The sequence below is a fragment of the Sarcophilus harrisii genome, chromosome 1 (assembly GCF_902635505.1).
Source record: "Sarcophilus harrisii chromosome 1, mSarHar1.11, whole genome shotgun sequence".
Taxonomy (NCBI): domain Eukaryota; kingdom Metazoa; phylum Chordata; class Mammalia; order Dasyuromorphia; family Dasyuridae; genus Sarcophilus; species Sarcophilus harrisii.
Genome location: NC_045426.1, coordinates 307,141,413 through 307,158,412, shown reverse-complemented (window position 1 = coordinate 307,158,412; position 17,000 = coordinate 307,141,413). Strand labels below are relative to the sequence as shown.

Here is a 17,000-nt window from a genome sequence, read left to right as displayed (position 1 = left end):
CACCTTTGAGGTATTATCACTATTTTATTGTTATTTTAATATTAATATTGGTATTTTAGTACTTGAATTAAATGGTCCCACTTTTCTCTCTAAGTACCAAGAGGAAAGGGCACAAAATATAGGAGATGTGTTCAAGTGTTTTCTTTCCTTCCTTTTACTACTTAAAACCACTGGAAGAAATGATTTTCTAATTTTACTTTTTCTTGACTTAAAAAAAAACAAAAGCAAACCTTTCATTTTCTTAAGGAAGGGGACAGAGACAAGAAATCAACAAAGCATAATTTTAAAGACTTCTACTGATGGAAAACTTAAGTATCACTCAAAAACTTTTAATTTAGAAGAAAGCTACCAAGTCTGTCAAACATACAATAAACCAAACAAGGTATTTTTAAGATTTATAATCTACCTCCTTCCCAAAAAAAAGTAGTAAGGAGGCAAAAGCCAAACAAGTTATGTTGTTAAAACATATTTAAGTATTTCAATCTTGTAAGAATCAAAGGTGTAAGAATCAGTGGATAACAAATTACTTGAGTCAATTGGTACAGATATTTTCCTTTACCCAAGATTGTCATTGAGCTGACAGTGCCACCTTGAAGATGACTTGCTTTAAATTCTCCAATGGTCTATTACATAATTTAATACATTTGCATGAAGGTTTCATGACATATTGGACAACTGGATAAAAATATTCTAGGTGACCAAGAATAAAATTTGTTAGAAAGTCAACTTTAAAAAACCCTTACAATACACATTTGATACAATGCTTCAAGAACTGGATGTTACTATTCCCTTCAATGAAATCCAAAATTGTACAATTTAGTATTATGTCCTTTGAGAATTGTCACCACTCATGGTGAAAAGCCTCTCTTAAATTAGCCAGATAATTCAATTAGCTAAAAATGCTTAGATAACAGTTGTGCAGTATACCATGGCAGCCTTATTTAATGTCTTTCCAGCTTGGTAGGATCTATTGGAGCTTGTGCTCTGCTGATACAGCCAGGACACTACTTTCTGCCTGCCAACTACCATTGAAGTGGGAGACCACTTCCCTTCCCTGTTCCCTGCCTACTTTCCAGAGGTACTCACTGCCTCTGGCGTGGCTAGATGCCGGCAGGTTTTGGGGGTGGGGGTGGGGTTATGCCATCAGGTGATCTCTCCCTGAGTGTAAGAGGCCCCTGGCACACTTTTAACAAACCTTGGGGTTGCAGAGGATAACTTGTGTAAACATGTGACCTCACTCAAATCTTTTCAAGAAGCTAGTGGAAAAACTGGTATTAAAATTAGTCCCTTGTGACAAAGACAGATTTTTGAGATAGAATGAAAATGTCTAAGTGAAAACAGGGTTTTAATCAATTATTCAGATGAAGCAACAGAAGATGAACGGTAGAATTGTTTGATCTTTTTTTTTGGCATGAATGCTGAATTCCATGATGATAAGCATGCCAGGAAATTTCATTATATAAGATTCACAAAATAAACTTGTTCTTGGTATTATAAAGCCTGAGGGGGGAAAAACACATTAGAAAGATGTCACATTGTTTAGTTCTCACCAAACAGAATACAGTTGGATAGAAAGACTTTATCCTCCTACTTCCTTGCTGTGCTGAGGCATATCTGACAACAGCACCCATCCGTTTCAAAGGCTAGGTTAAACTCACTGCTAAGAAATATTTTTAAGATTTTTTACTTGTAAAGAGGATAACATAGTTTAAGATTCATTGAGTTGCTGCATACTTTGGTTAAAAAAACAAAAACACACCTATAAGTATGTCAGTTTGCTATCAAAGGCATGTTATCACAATACTGTGGCTGCTAAAATGAGCCATGGCTTCACAATATCCCAAGAATTAAACAGAACGTACTCCACCCAGTTATTTACTCCAATGATTTCAAGTGAATCTATAACATTTTATAAAACTATTATCCCGATTGCCCATAGAGGGCCTAGTACATCACTAGGATCCAATACATAGTAAAGAAGGTGGTATTCACTTCAATGGTTTAATATAAGCCATTAATGCCATCATTAAAGAAGTTCCTTATATTTCATAATTAGAAAACCACGTTTCACTCAATTTAAAATTCAGAAGCACTGTTGTCTTTGATTTCCTTGACTGGAAGCAAAGGAATAATTAAATGCATCACACAAATGTAAACATTACCAAAAATTCTTTGTAAAAAGTCATTTAATATCCTTAGGAGAGTGGCAGGTTTCTGTTACCCTCCAAGATTGTACTTAACCCCTTCTTCCTCTAAAAAAATCCTTTAGAAGTTGAAAGACAAAAAGTATTGATGAATTATTTTTACTATCATTTCTACAACTAATTTTCAGGGATAAGAAGGGTGAAAGTCTGTGGTACTGATACTTCCCATTAGTACTATCTATTCATTGATTTTGAAGGCAGCTTTTGGGTTATGAAGGCATACACATTACAGTGGAAGTCCAGAAAAAGATCATAATTGCAAAGTACAGATTTCATCACATACCTTTATAAAAACCACATTTGGGGTATGTGGATAACAGAATTTTGAACAAGGCAAGTGGAGCCAATCTACTCCAAAAACTATGGATCCCACAGATTATAATACCTTAAAAAGTATTTAAAGAATATTTCCAGTCATTGTATTTATACACGGTTCCCTGCTGGAAAACCTTTTATTTCTTAAGCTCGAATGCGACTAGTTAGAGGCCAAAACCCAAGATTATACATTGGCAATACTGAAATAAAAAAAAAAATACATCTTAGTAAAACCTTGTTATAAATGAAAAGGTTTCCCAAACTGTACTTCCAGGGAGAGTAGAAATCTTCCTCAACTTCCACGTCACTCACTGAAGTAAAATTTTTATAGAAAATTTTATTCAACATACAACATTTTCCAGCAAAAAGGCAATATACAGGAAGAGTTGTTGTACACTGCTGCTACAGAAACAAAAAAAAAAAAAAAAAAAAAAAAAAAAAAAAAAATACTGGAAAAGAATGAAAAATAAATGTGATTTGCTGATTCTATTTTTACTGCACTCAAAACTAGACACGCTGGCATTAGCTCCAAAATAAAAGGAAACAGTCTGGGACTGAAATAAAACTACACACAATGAATATCAACATCAGTGAAATTCACTTGCAGACTCACCCAACAAAATTAACCTCCAAGTGTTAAATTGTACATGTTCATTCATTAAATATACAATTTCATGTTCTTTTTTCTTATTTTTTCCCTTTTTTGTTTTTCTTTTTTTTTTGTTTTTTGTTTTATTTTCTTTTTTTTACAAAGTCAATAGCTTACTAAACACTAGTGAGCATGCCCTCTGTGCTAAAAGGCTATTTTCTTTGTTTCTTCCATCTGTTCCCATTTAAATGAAACTATATTTATAATCCTTTCAACCTGCTTTTCCCAACTTCTGATGTCATTAAATTTGCCAATAGGCAAAATAGTAAACCTTAATTGTATTTAACAGTGTTTTTAATTTATTAAAAAGACCCAAATGTCTGGGTTTTATTCAGTGCACCCACTCTGCAAAATGGGCAGCAAAGTAGTGGCTGAACTAAATAAATCAAAACTAGTTTTATTAAAAAGATCCTATGCAGCTGGAGGAGACATAAATCCCGAATAAGTGCCAACAATGTACACAATGAAGTAGAGATCTCTATTTATTGATGTTGTGAGTTCTTTTTCTTTTGCATTTACAAATGCACAAAAGGTCATTTAAAGTATAACTGAAGGAAATAAATCAGTTGTGAGTCTAAACATAAGACTTACTTGCTGCAGGGTTGGTGAAGGAAACCATACCGAGAAGAGCAGCCAGTCAGCTTATGCCATCTATAAACATACTACAGACACATTTTTTGCCAATATCAATTGTCCTACTAAACTCTTCCCCCGTTATGCTGACAATTGCCTTGCATTACGTTTACCATAAAATAACTCTCATTGGCATCCAAGCTTTATAAAAACACCTTCATTTTGCTCAAAAAGGGCAGTCAATAGATACAGAGAAGCCAAACTGAACAGCCTCAACAAAATAAAATTAACATCAGCAGCAAATCCTCTTGCTGAAGACTTCAGATATAGTGCACGTGTACCAAAGTTCTACTGTTGTTAAAAAGGTGCACACACACACGTATTGTCCCTTGCCTTGAACAAACTGGTTAAGTAAGTCAGTTATGAATTTTAATAGCCTTTTCAAGGTAAGTGTAGCGACTTCTCTTTGGGGCTTTATTGAAATGGTCAAGCCCCAGCCAAGGCCTGGGATGAGACATGTTACCTAGGGGGAAAAAAAGGAAAACATCTTTTAGAACTGATAATTTATACCTGAACACAATGATGAGAGTTCTCTTGGCTTATAAAATCAAAAGACTAGTTTATACATCGCTCCCTCCCCTCTATTTAAATTATAATTCAAATATTTCTTATTAGTCACTATCAAAGTGAATAATAATAGGCAAATACTTAAAGGTTAGAAATATTTTCTTTTGGACACTGATACATAGTGTAACTGGTTCTGAGAATGGTTCTAAACATTTGGTGGCATAATCTATCTAAATAAAGTATTTCTTATAAAATTTCATTTAAATAGCAATAAATTAAAAAAAAAATTTTCCTGCCACCTAAGCTTTTCTTACACTTGGATAAGAAACAATGGTCTAAAACTAAATGTTAAGGCACTTACCCGGCTGAGCCTCAAAATCTTTCAAATTGACTTCATATTCATCTTCATTTATGTACTGGTGCCGACCCATCATTACAATGGCAAATTTAAACTTAAAAATAAAAAATAAAAAAACACACACACACACAAAAAAAATAAAAACAAAACAGAAGTCTTTTCAAATCTGAATAGAGGCATAATGTGACTGCTGTGGAGATAAAAATAATCTCATCTCCAGAAATATACTGGGGTTTCTCATATATACAGATTAAGATATCCTTTAGTAATAATGAAAGCAAATCAAGAAGGAGAGGTATAGTGGGTTTTTTTTTCATGAGTGGGGGGAAAGGGAGGAGAATTAATTTGAGTGTGGGGAGACAGAGATAAGGACCTATTGGCAAGGTTCCTGGCAGGGAAACTCTCCTATCCCATTCACTCTACAATCCAGGAATTTCATGAATATGAGGATGGGGTCCCCCATCTAGGTGGCTGACATTTTATCAAGAACTCTTAATTCACACTAAAAGAAATACCAGTATGTAAGAATAATTTGATTAGCTGTGCTAGAGAAAGCAACACATTTACATCAGGAATAACTTTATAGCATCTCTAACAATAATTAACATTATAGATCACTAATAAGTTTATATAAAAATGATCTTTACCTCCTCCTGCAGGTCTAATGTAAATTCTTACCTTCTCAAACTCTTTTTCCTGGATATCTAGCATTGTCTGAATTCGTTTCATCACTTCTCTGAAATGTTCACCCTATAAATGATTAAATATATTTAATTAACAATATTAAATGCATTAAAAGATAGACAAATTATATCTAAAACTAAAACTTTTCAAATGAGCTACATATATTACATTAAAATGTAAAAATAATTACACTTAAAATAAAAATACATTAAAAGTTAATTCTTTGCAGTACCCCATGTCATGCAAGTTTTTCCCAGTTTTAAAAAAACTGACTACAGTTATTATAAGTTTTTAAACAAAAGTAAATCAGGGAATAAATATATTACAAATGATTAGCCAAACACTGAATCAGTGTGTCCTAAATTGACCTGCTTTGGGAGATATTAAGATATTAAAATGCTGATGGATTAAAAATTGAACAAAAGAATTAATTAATCTAGTAATCAAGAAGAGCAGGGCAATCTTAAAAAGTGACTTACCTGGTGTATCCTGAGCAAAAATGGTATACCAAAAGTTCCAAAGACCTCTTTGTGGAAATGAGCCACTGTGATTAGCATCTCATTTTCTTTATCTATATCTACCTGGTCCAAGGGTATTTCCTGTAGTCAAATTAAATATTCTGATCATGAGCAGTTCTGATAAACAATTTAGAAGACAGAAATAGGCAGATTTACAATTAATACACTAACAAATACCAAGACTTTTTTTTGTTCTCAAGTAATTTCTAAACTGCATTTTATATATATATGAAGAATAAAGACTAAAATTACCTTCAATATAAAACCACAATTCTAATATACTTAACCAATGGTTTCAGAGAAACTAGGAAAGATTTGTATGAAATAATGCAGTGTGAAGTGAGTACAATTTAAACTACTACACCAACCTTGTTAAAAAAGGATGCAAAAACACAACTTTGAAAGCTTTAAGAATTGTGACCAACCATGATTCCAGAGGACCAATAAAGGATGATACCAAAGTCTTAACAGAGAGGCAGACAGACAAAAGTGCAGGTCTAGCCACGTAGTTCTGCCTCCCTTCATTCAATAAACTCTAGTGTCTCCTTAGGGCCTCTAGGATCAAAAAGAGCCTTTTGCTTGATACTAAAAGTCCTTCATAATCTGGCACCCTCCAAACTTTTCTGATTTTCTTAAAACATAAACACTGCCATACTCTGACTTAGTGGAATGGCCTCTTTTTTGAGTCTTGCACACGACAACCATTCTTCTCTCCTGATTCCAGAAATCATTAGCTGTATCCTATGCCTGAAATTTCCTGGCTTCTTAACAAGTATCAGATCTGATCTACAAGAAGCCTTTCCTAACTCCGCTTAAGCTTGTTGCCCTCCTTCTATAGATCATGTCCAATTTATCCTGTAGATAGTTTGTTTTCTCCTAGCAGCAGGATTAAAGCAGCATGAGCTGTCTTTTATTTTTCTTGTAACCCTAGTAATAAAAGCAAGGCACATACTAAGCACTTAATAAATGTTTGCTGACCAACTGACTGAGTCTTATTATCTTTCTGTCAGGAAATAAGTTAACATGAGCAAGCTTTGAAAATGACTAGTACCTAATGAGTCTTTGTCCTGGAAATAATCAGGACTTTAAAAAATCATGTCATTGGAAAGAACACTCTAAGACATTTTTTGTTAAGAGTTCATCATTTGCAGAAGTCTCTAGAACCCATTCCCCCATAAATGAGAAATCTATTTTTCAGTAAAAATTTAACATTTAAAAAAAAATTAAGGAAAACTTAGGAGCCAATTTTACATTCTAATTAACAAATGCTAGTTCATAACAAATCAGCTTTGATCATAACCAGCCAACTTCCTTGCAAAGAAGAAAAATTCCTTTCAGTTCTAAATCTCTGATTTACTCACCTCTATTCGAAATGTTCGACTTGTTGCAGGTGATAAACATTCTAACAACTCATCTTCCTGATGGACACCAATAATTTTGTAGCTTACAATTTCTAGCAGCCTTAAAAATAGGAAATGAGTAAAAACAATTAATGCAAAAACCAAACCAAACCAAACCAAACCAAAAAACCATTTTCTTACAAAAACGAATGCTTAGATTAAATTACTACTTCAACTAGGGGTGCTTTTCTGAACTTACTTATTCCAACTTTATCTAATTGGATTCACTTTATGGATTAGATCATTTAACCAAGTCAACAATTATGTTGCCTGAAATGTCAAAGGAGGTTTTTCCTTCTTAATAGTGGAAAGTGGTGAGGTCAGGAAAAAAACTCTTATTGGAAAAAATTTACAAGAAATTTGTGAGAGGGAAAGATAATGAAATGAATACTAATTTCCTTATATAAAGAAAAAAAAATTGTAAAAACAACACCTGAATTAAAAGAATTTCATATTTCAAGAAAAGCTGTCATTAAGGTTGAAATTATGTTGGGCAAGGATACAAAAGGGGAGGACTTAAATTCAAAATAATCAATTTTTTTGTTGATTAAATTCTGAAAAAACACTTGAAGGAACAGGAGATTTGTTGCTTTCATTTTAGCTATCATTCTGGAATGTAGAAACATCTCCTCTTTTCAATCCCCAGATTCCTTATGATATCTCTCCTATTACTATTACTCCCATATTCTGTTACCTTCATGCCTACTACTGAATAAAGAATAAAAAATAAAAAAAAAAAAAAATCCCAATGATTCGACTAGATTCTTGAGAACTTCAACTGGGACCTCACTGCTCCTAGACAAAATTTTACTTTATATCAACTCACTATTCTACCTTTTCTTATTTTCCTGATATATCCCATGGAGTTCTCCTTCCCACTGTGTCAGATGAAAATCTTACCTCATATTTTATAGAAAAAATTGAGGCCATTTGCTGTGAACTTCTTCCTTATCATCTATCTTTACAGATTTATCTTTTTCCTTCTTCTTTATCATCCATCACTCAGATGTAGCCTGTCAATTTTTCTTCTTTAACCCTTGTCTCATGAAGTGATTTCACTGCTAACCAAGGCTATTCTCTATTTATTCAAAAAAGTGTCATTCCATCAGATTGCTCCCACTGTCATCCCCAAGCTTTCCCTTATCCTGGAAAAGAATCTCACTTGATCCTTACCTTTCCCTTCTTCTTAACCATCATCCCACATGCCTTTTTGGAGCTAAACTCCTTTAAAAGGTCAGAAGAGAAGAAATGTACCTCCATTTCTTTTCTGTTATCACTTTCTTCTCAGTCTTTCACTAAAGCTGCTCTCAAAATTACTAACTTACAATTAGTTGTCAAATCTAGTGATCTTATCTAAATCCTCCATCTTTGACCTCTTAGAGCCTTTGACAGTACACTTCCTCTCTCTAAGTATCCCTCACCCTGGTTCTCCTCCTATCTGCCTCACTCTGCCTTGTTATTGGATTCAAGCAACTGGTGACACAGTGGACAGAGCACCTGCTCTGCAGTTAGGAGGACCTTAATTTAATATGACCTCAGACATCTGACACTTACTAGCTGTTTAGATCCTAGACAAGTAACTTAACCCTGATTTTCCTCAACAGCAGCAAAGATAATATAATAGGGACTTTTTTTTCCTACTTGATATTTATTGATCATGTAGATAGAATACCAACATTTCATTTTATTTCCTTTACACTTTCCACAACTATTTTCCAGAAATGCTTACCTAAGTTTCCCTGATGCTTTCTCGCATAGTTCTACAGCCTTTTTACATTCTTCTAACAGGTCCCGGACACAGCCATGTTTGTCTGGATATAGTGTTATTTCCTAAGTAGTAAAAGAATTAAACTGTTTAGAAAATGGCTTTTTTTTTTTCCCATCAAGTTTTCCAATGTCTCACCTTCATGTGGAAGTGGGCAAATTCTCAAGGGTGATAAGAAAAGAAAGAGCTATAGCAGATCACATGCAAACTGGAAATCCTTGGATTAGTGGTCATTGCTGTACTACCACAAATTATTTGTGGCCTGAAATTTCCAAGCTAACTAAAAAAAAAATCTTATCATAGGACTAGATAATCCGCACCTTGTTTCTTCTCTAGCAAATTATGACACTATATAGTTAAGTATGGATGAGCTATTATGATCTACACTGCAATACATTATTGCCTATTACTATAGGCCATTTTTTGCAACATTTTAAAAAAAGCAACCTTGTGAGGTACACAGTATTTATCTTTCACAAAGTGGTAAAGAAAAGTTGTGCAATTATCTGGAATCTCAGACTATCAGAGTAAGGAGACCTATCAACAAAACATAATTTTCACAGTATAAGACATCTTCAATAATACTCTCAGGTCTGACACAAGGTATGGAAAATGTCATGTTCAAAATGACTAATTAGTAGTTTTATTTCTAAATGTCACTTTTAGAAATGTCTGGGTGTTCTGAAAACCTACTGATTAAAATAAAATCTGGAGAATAAAAGTTTTTATTTTAACTAAAAACTTTTGGAATGTTCCAATGTGCAATAATAAACACTATCACATTTTTCTAAGGTGTGTATAATGCAAAATATTTCATCTTCTATTTATCCATCTATTTCTCTCATCTGCATACCCAACTGAAATAAAAGAGTGCTATTTGATATATATTAAGATAATCTGACATTAAAAATGTAACAGAATAACTTTAAAGCTTAAAATTTTAAATTTTAGGTAAATATCATGTCCCAAATGGAGAAATCCTGCTATACACCTTGAGGCCAACTCAGAAGCCAAATTCCACAGCTAAGTTTTAGAGGAAAGATATATAAAATCTGTCACTTTATTCATCCGAACATACATAATTGTTTGGTAATAAATTATTCCAAATGTGCAAGTATGCTTTCTTCAAATAATAATGTTACATTTTTAAATTTACTACAATTATGTTTACTAATTGCATTTGAGCTCACTAAATGCTATAACCACAATTTTACTAGCAAATTAGGGGAAAATACAACTTGTTTTTAATCCAGAGTGTCATAAAGCCTGGGTAGAAGGAAAATATTTACAAAGTATTCCACAATTAAAAATAAAAACCAATGTTTATTCTACAATTACATTAACCAATGTTATATACCTTGTTCTTTTCATACATACAGTGAAAATGGTACTGTTCTATAGGGGGAATTTGTTCCTTCATATGAAAAATTATTTCCTCAGTGCACAGGAAAAGATCAGATTAAGATGGGGGAGGGGAGGGAGATAGAGGGAATATAATTGGAAATAATTAAATGTAGGGGTATAAAAGTTCCCTAACAATAAGAACGAAACTTTTCTGAGGGAGTTTATCATTAGATCATATTACAAATGTTACTTTGCTTACCTCTTCCCTAAATTGACTGTTTAGCCAAATGCATTTAAAACTCCTCCGATTTTCGAAATCTGTTATTTTCATTTTCAGCTAGGAAAAAGAAACACAATTTAAATATATATCCACATGTACTCTTCTCCCACCCTTTTTGTGATGATTGTTATTACAATTATAAATAATTTGGCTTCCTACCTGCTGGTAGTAAAGTTTCTTGGGTTGTCTGGGTTTAAAGAACTGCAGGAGATCTCTTAAAGTACCTTCATAATTATGTCTAAGAGGATTACCTGGGCCATCCCTATAACTACACAAAAAAAGAGTATATAAATATAATTTATTTATACCTACATTCTAGACATATGGCTGTACATAAAGAAGCAAGTCACTATCCCTTTAATCTTAGGTATGCAATTCAGGATCTACCATTTGGAAGTGAGAGTTGGAATTACCTAAACCACCGGATTATGATAATGATGTTTAAAAAAAAAAAAAAAAAAAATCAGACTGAAAAAATTGTTACACCATTGCAAATATTGCCACAAATGTAATATTTAGATATGGATATATGCTAAATTCTCTTTAAAATTTAATATTCTGAAATCTTATAACTGAAACTGCAAATAAAACAAGCATCCTTAAAAATTATACTTTGACTTACTCCTTTACATTTCAGGCTAATTGCCTGAAAAAGCTCTTTTCTTCCCATTCAACAAGTTTCACATGATCACCATCTTCCAGCTAATACACACTCTGCAACCAGTCACCCTTCAGTTTTTCAAATCAGTGACTGCAAAATATTAAAATACAAAACCTCCTACTCTTTCCTTGGGCCAACCCACCGCAATAATAGGAAGCAATGGAATGCCAACTGAAGGAGGAGTTGCTTGGTATGGGACAATGGAGGGAAAAAAAAAAAAAAGACTAACTTATTTAAGCAGGTTTCACTATATCAGAGAAAGCACAAAGAAATATCAGGCAAAATAACACAGATTTCCATAAATACATCTTACCCTTGGGACTTGAAAAACTGAAGTAGCATTGGATCTGTATTTAGCCTCTGTGCAACTGTCTTTGCAACCTAAGAAAAGGAAATGGTGGCGATGACAAACTATGTCCCAAATTAGATTAAGATAAATAATTCTAAATTATCAACATTACCAGTTTTCTTGGTAAATATTCAAAACCATATGAATATGGATAGAATCTGACCAAGCAAAAGTGGTTTTTAGCTTTTTTACCAATTCATCATTATTGGAGATAATTTGAGTCATTGCAGTTTTGCCATTTGTAAAAATGTGAAGATCAAGATTAAATCCTTGATATACTGAAATAATATTCATTCAATAATTTTTTTCACAAATATTTTAGTTTACCAAAAAAGTGAATACAACATTTGCTTATGAAATACTAACTTTTAATACTACTCCAATATTCTAATTATGGTTATTAGAGATTACTACTACTACTAATACTTGAGAAAATGAAAAAAAAAAAATCAATTTAAATGTCACCCACTGGAATTTATATTGAACAACTGCTTTAAGAAGGAATGTTTTAATGGGTATATGTAAGGATATTCCAAATTCTGTTTCTACTATCTAGTTCCAAGATGGCAAAGCTATGTGGGTAGAAATAAATCTGAAGAAATCACCTGCACCCCAACAGCTGACATTATATTGTGATGTGTACACATATACTTCTGACAACTTCCCATATTAAGGGTAGATTTTGGGATACAAAGATATGAAGAGTGTTAAGAAAAAGCAACAAAAGCTTATTATTTTGTTGGGGAGAGATAAGGCATACATTGTTTCTGTGGGAACATTTCAATTAAGAAAGGAAAAAAAGTGAAAGAATATATAAAGTACATTATGGGAAAAATTTCTTAATAAAATTTAATGTGTGTTTTGAGTATCCCAAAATGATCCAATTAAAACTAAAAGACTAAGCGATTTCTTGCAGACTATTTACCAAGGAAATTGTTTTAACAAAACTGAAGGAGAAAATTTTTTTTTCGATAGCTTGGGAAACAAAAATTGCAATTTATTAAAAATACCTGAAAATAATTCATCCTATTTGACAAAGTAACAACAAATCCAGGATCATTGGGAATAGTTTTATCACAGAAAATGACATCCACACGGTGATACAAGTCTCTGAAATATTCCTTTGCAGTTGGTAGTTCACTGTTATCATTTTCTGGGTCATCTCTGAAAACAAAAACCTAAGTTATTAACTACTTAAAAATACACAATAGAAGAAATCATTTAATACAAATTACACTAATGTTTTTTCAAAAGATATTTTCAATGAAAAAAACCTAATGTGATAGAAAATTATACATTAAAGAATCTATATTGTATTGGTATTTAAATGTTATGTTTTGTGTATTAGAAGACTAAAAACTAGAATTTAAAAAATGATCTGACACAAGACAGATCCACCTCTAGAGGCATATGAATGGATTAGTCTCAGTTTAATCTTTGCAAGAAAGTTAACCAAAATTAATTTGAAAATCTGATGACTAGAATATTACAGTTCTTTACTTAATGCTTACACAGACTATTGCTAGAAAGGATCCTGAGGACCCTCTAATTGTATATGCTCATTTTATAGAAGTAGTCCAGAAAGGAAAAGATATACCATGGCAGCAAATAGCAGATCTTTGATCTATAATGGACTATAACCCCAAAATTCTATCATGGGGATCCTAGTCCCAATGCTTCCCCCCCCGCCCCCCCTTCCAGAGCATTATTAAGAGCCCTTAAGAGTCAGCTATATTTAACAAAAAAAAAAGTTTTAATTTCATGTAACAAATTCCTACCATTCATTATGAAAAAGTTTACCAACCAGTTCAATTTGGTCATAATTAAACCCTTCAAAAAATGCATACTTCTGCATATATAGGATTTAACATACATCTCTACCGTGTTTAACATATATTGGAGTACTTGCCATCTGGGGAAGGAGTGGGGAAAGGGAGGAAAAATTGGAACAAAGTTTTGCAAGGGTTTACGTTGAATTATCATATGCATATGTTTTGAAAAATAAAAAGCTTTTTCAAAAAAAAAAAATACATACTTCTGAAACACTATGATGTCACCATCCATTAGTTCATCGAGTGCTTTATCAAGAGACACATCATAATCCTGAATTCTCTCTGTTAAATTCGGTTTAACTTCCTATGGGAAAAGATAACATAAAATCAACAACAAAGTATTTTATGTATTCTGTGTAAGAAATCTAATACAATGCATGACATTAACTTTCTTCAATAGGACACAACTTTATAATCACAAAATCTGAATGCAAAATAGGTATAAAATTAATGTGATGCTAAATCTTTCACACATTATGACTATAAATACAAGTTTGAAATTGTCACAATTTTACACAATTTAATACTAAACATGATGAACAAATGAAACAGAACTACAATTTAACACTTGAACTTTAGAACTACAACAATGTTGTAAACATTGAAAACATAAACAATCCAAACCTCATAGAGGATAAGGTTAGTTTCTTGGGAAAATCCTGCTCTTTCACACATAACTGGGAGCAAATCGCCTAACAAAGAAAAGAAAATATGCATAACAACACATCACAATGTAATATACTGAAATTTTAAGTAACAAAATTCTAGATTATAAGAGAAAAGCTTACGTAAAGACTTACGAATTTTACAGGATATAGGAGTATAGATATGTCCACAATAATTCAAACTCCGTGTTTTGGGATCATACATCTTCAGGAACAGCATTACATCATCTGTAAATTGAAAAACATATTTTTTGTTATACATATCAGACCCTCACTCTCTCCATATTAAAAATCAAAAACATATTAAGTTTAAAAATAATTAAAGATCATTTATTTTTTTATTCAAAATTGATTAGTATTATTAAGAAGCTATTAATGCCAGGGCTAAAATTATTATGTTGGATTTAGATTAAATGAATTAGTTACCTTAATCAATTTTTGAAGTTTATTTATCATGATATATTTACACTGGAGTAAAGATGATGAAATATCATTATTCTAGATCAAATATAGGTTCTTCTTTAAACTGTGTGACTTGATGCAATCTGTAAGTACTGGAACAGATAAACTTCTACTGAAGTCCTACCTCACAATGGCAGGCATATGGCCCTGAAGTCTTTAACTTATGTCAACAGTGTAGCAACTAGCAGGCTGTATAAATGAGACTAGGCCCAATATTCTGTAATATATTAGGGACACTTAAGTATTTATAAAATGTATCAGATGTAAACATTAAATCCAAAAGAAATCATCTATATTTTCTCAACACATAGCATTTCTGTTCAGAGTAATCTTCCAACATGTTCAAAACCTTACCTCTAAATCATATATTTTACATTTAAATGACAAACATGATTAACATAGAGAAAAATTAAAAGATTTATATGAACTGATGCAGAATGAACTATGTGGAACCAAAATATAAATAAATAAAAATGCCATAACAATGTAAATATCCCCAAAAAGGAAATTGAATGTTACAAAATTAAATAAATCCAAAAATGTAATATACTTCACATCTTTTTTATCAGTTATACTGATTTTTTTCCCATTCTTTGTAACAAATAATAATTATCTAAGGTGGCTCTCTAGGAAAGGGATAGAGATGAAGCCATTTACTTTTTTGCTGTAGCCAAGAGCTGAAAACAAAGTGGGTATTCATCAACCAGAGGATAGCTAAAGCAAATTAAATTATCTGGCTCCTCCTATCTCTCCAAACTTTTTACAGTTTATACCCTTTTATGTACTCTTATGATATATAGGTATAGGGGTCTACTCTTAGGTTTGTCAAATATGACTTTCTGTCTCTCATCTCTATGTTCCCTCATTCCTGCTTTTTAATTTCCTTGGATTCCTTTTAGATTCTGCAGCAGGCCTTTCTTGGTATTCCCCCCACCTCTCCGCTGCTAATTAATGCCTTCTACTTTTAAATTGTCTCCATCTATTTTCTAAATATCTTACATTCACCAACTAATGGATGTTTACACTATTAGGATATGCTTTATTAAGGGCAGGGGTTTTATATCTCTAGTCCTTACTTAGCACACTTACTACATAGTAAGTAGCTAACACATGCTTATGAACAATGAATAATATAATATATTATTTATTACTACACTATTAAAAAATGAGGCTTGTGAGGTTTCTCAAATTTGAACGTTATTTTTTCCAACCATCCTCCTTTATTCCCACCTATGTACAGATTAATTTTGTTTGGAGGATTCTGTCAACTTCTTTATAGTTTTACAAAAGCTCTTTTAAACTTTATTTCACAGACTGTTATGACCAAAGAAAATATCACTTAAAGACCATCTATTGTCAAAGACTATATCTAACATCTATGTCATCTATGACTGATCTAGCTATATGATATTCTAAGTTCATCACTAGAAGTATATGGTTTCTTTTAAAACATGTACCAGATAATTAACATCTTTTTTTTTTTTGGGGGGGGGAGTGGGGGGAGGAAAGGGGGCTTGACTTTTGATTTTATGTATTGAATTATGTATTCTAAAATGTTTAACATAATATACAAAAAGCTAAAAAAAAAAAACAATGCTCTAAATCTGTATGCTACAAGGAGGGACCTTCAACATCTATATCCTTGGTTCACTTTTATGTATACATCGAGAGTCTCATCTTTTTTCTGCTCAATCTCATGCATGGAATTGTCACTTAACTCCTTTCTTCCCCTAAATACTATTTACAAGTGGTTTAACAGGACACAAGAAAAACCCATTAGGGATCACTGAACTGACATTGTTCTTAGATCATTGTAAGAGGTTTTTATTTTTAAAAAGCACTTACGATCTTTGTCAAACTTCGGTAATGTTGCCCCACTAGCAGCCATCTCAGGATCTACTGTTTCAAGGAATATCGTCCATGGATTTTCATTGTCACTGAGTTCAATCATCTTATTTGGAAGAAACAAAGAAACAAGCACTGAATTTGGTAGCAAAAAATTACATTCATAAAATGGAGATGTGATCCCATATATTGAAGAACCCCCTAATGATACATATAATACTTACTGTTTTATTGCCATCTGCTTCATTATCTAACATTGCTGGTCGTTTTGTTCCATTACTCCTTGCCTGCATGGGCCATAATCGAATCTGATCCTGCGGAAATCCCTAAACAAAACATAAAATAACCAATAAAGTAAAGGGTATAATGGTTAGAATACTGGACCTCAATTTAGAAAGAGTCCCAAAGTGGTCTTTATTAGCTTATCAGATTCTAAGTAAATCTAAGTAAAATCCCCATCAATTGGGGAAGGACTGAACAATTTGTGGTATATGAATATAAAAAAAATATTATTGTGCTAATAAGTAAT

At 32.4% G+C, this 17,000-nt stretch overlaps 1 protein-coding gene across 4 annotated transcripts in view; it reads right to left on the bottom strand.

Annotated features, from left to right (window-relative positions):
* Positions 1–3,209: 3,209 nt before the first annotated feature.
* The window catches only part of USP7 (ubiquitin specific peptidase 7), a 72,260-nt gene continuing 58,469 nt past the window's right edge, over positions 3,210–17,000 (bottom strand). For 3 of the 4 annotated variants that reach the window (XM_031944751.1, XM_031944761.1, XM_031944768.1), the window contains exons 17-31: positions 16,696–16,797; positions 16,472–16,577; positions 14,288–14,392; positions 14,124–14,191; positions 13,703–13,803; positions 12,678–12,831; positions 11,632–11,699; positions 10,817–10,925; positions 10,637–10,714; positions 8,998–9,098; positions 7,230–7,329; positions 5,830–5,949; positions 5,345–5,416; positions 4,670–4,760; positions 3,210–4,264 (exon numbers count right to left, since the gene is read on the bottom strand). In XM_031944751.1, the coding sequence (XP_031800611.1) occupies positions 4,158–4,264; positions 4,670–4,760; positions 5,345–5,416; positions 5,830–5,949; positions 7,230–7,329; positions 8,998–9,098; positions 10,637–10,714; positions 10,817–10,925; positions 11,632–11,699; positions 12,678–12,831; positions 13,703–13,803; positions 14,124–14,191; positions 14,288–14,392; positions 16,472–16,577; positions 16,696–16,797 (1,482 nt within the window). In that variant the 3' untranslated portion in view covers positions 3,210–4,157. The remainder of the gene's footprint in view (positions 4,265–4,669; positions 4,761–5,344; positions 5,417–5,829; positions 5,950–7,229; positions 7,330–8,997; positions 9,099–10,636; positions 10,715–10,816; positions 10,926–11,631; positions 11,700–12,677; positions 12,832–13,702; positions 13,804–14,123; positions 14,192–14,287; positions 14,393–16,471; positions 16,578–16,695; positions 16,798–17,000) is intronic. The other variant, XM_031944755.1, reaches the window with a different exon arrangement.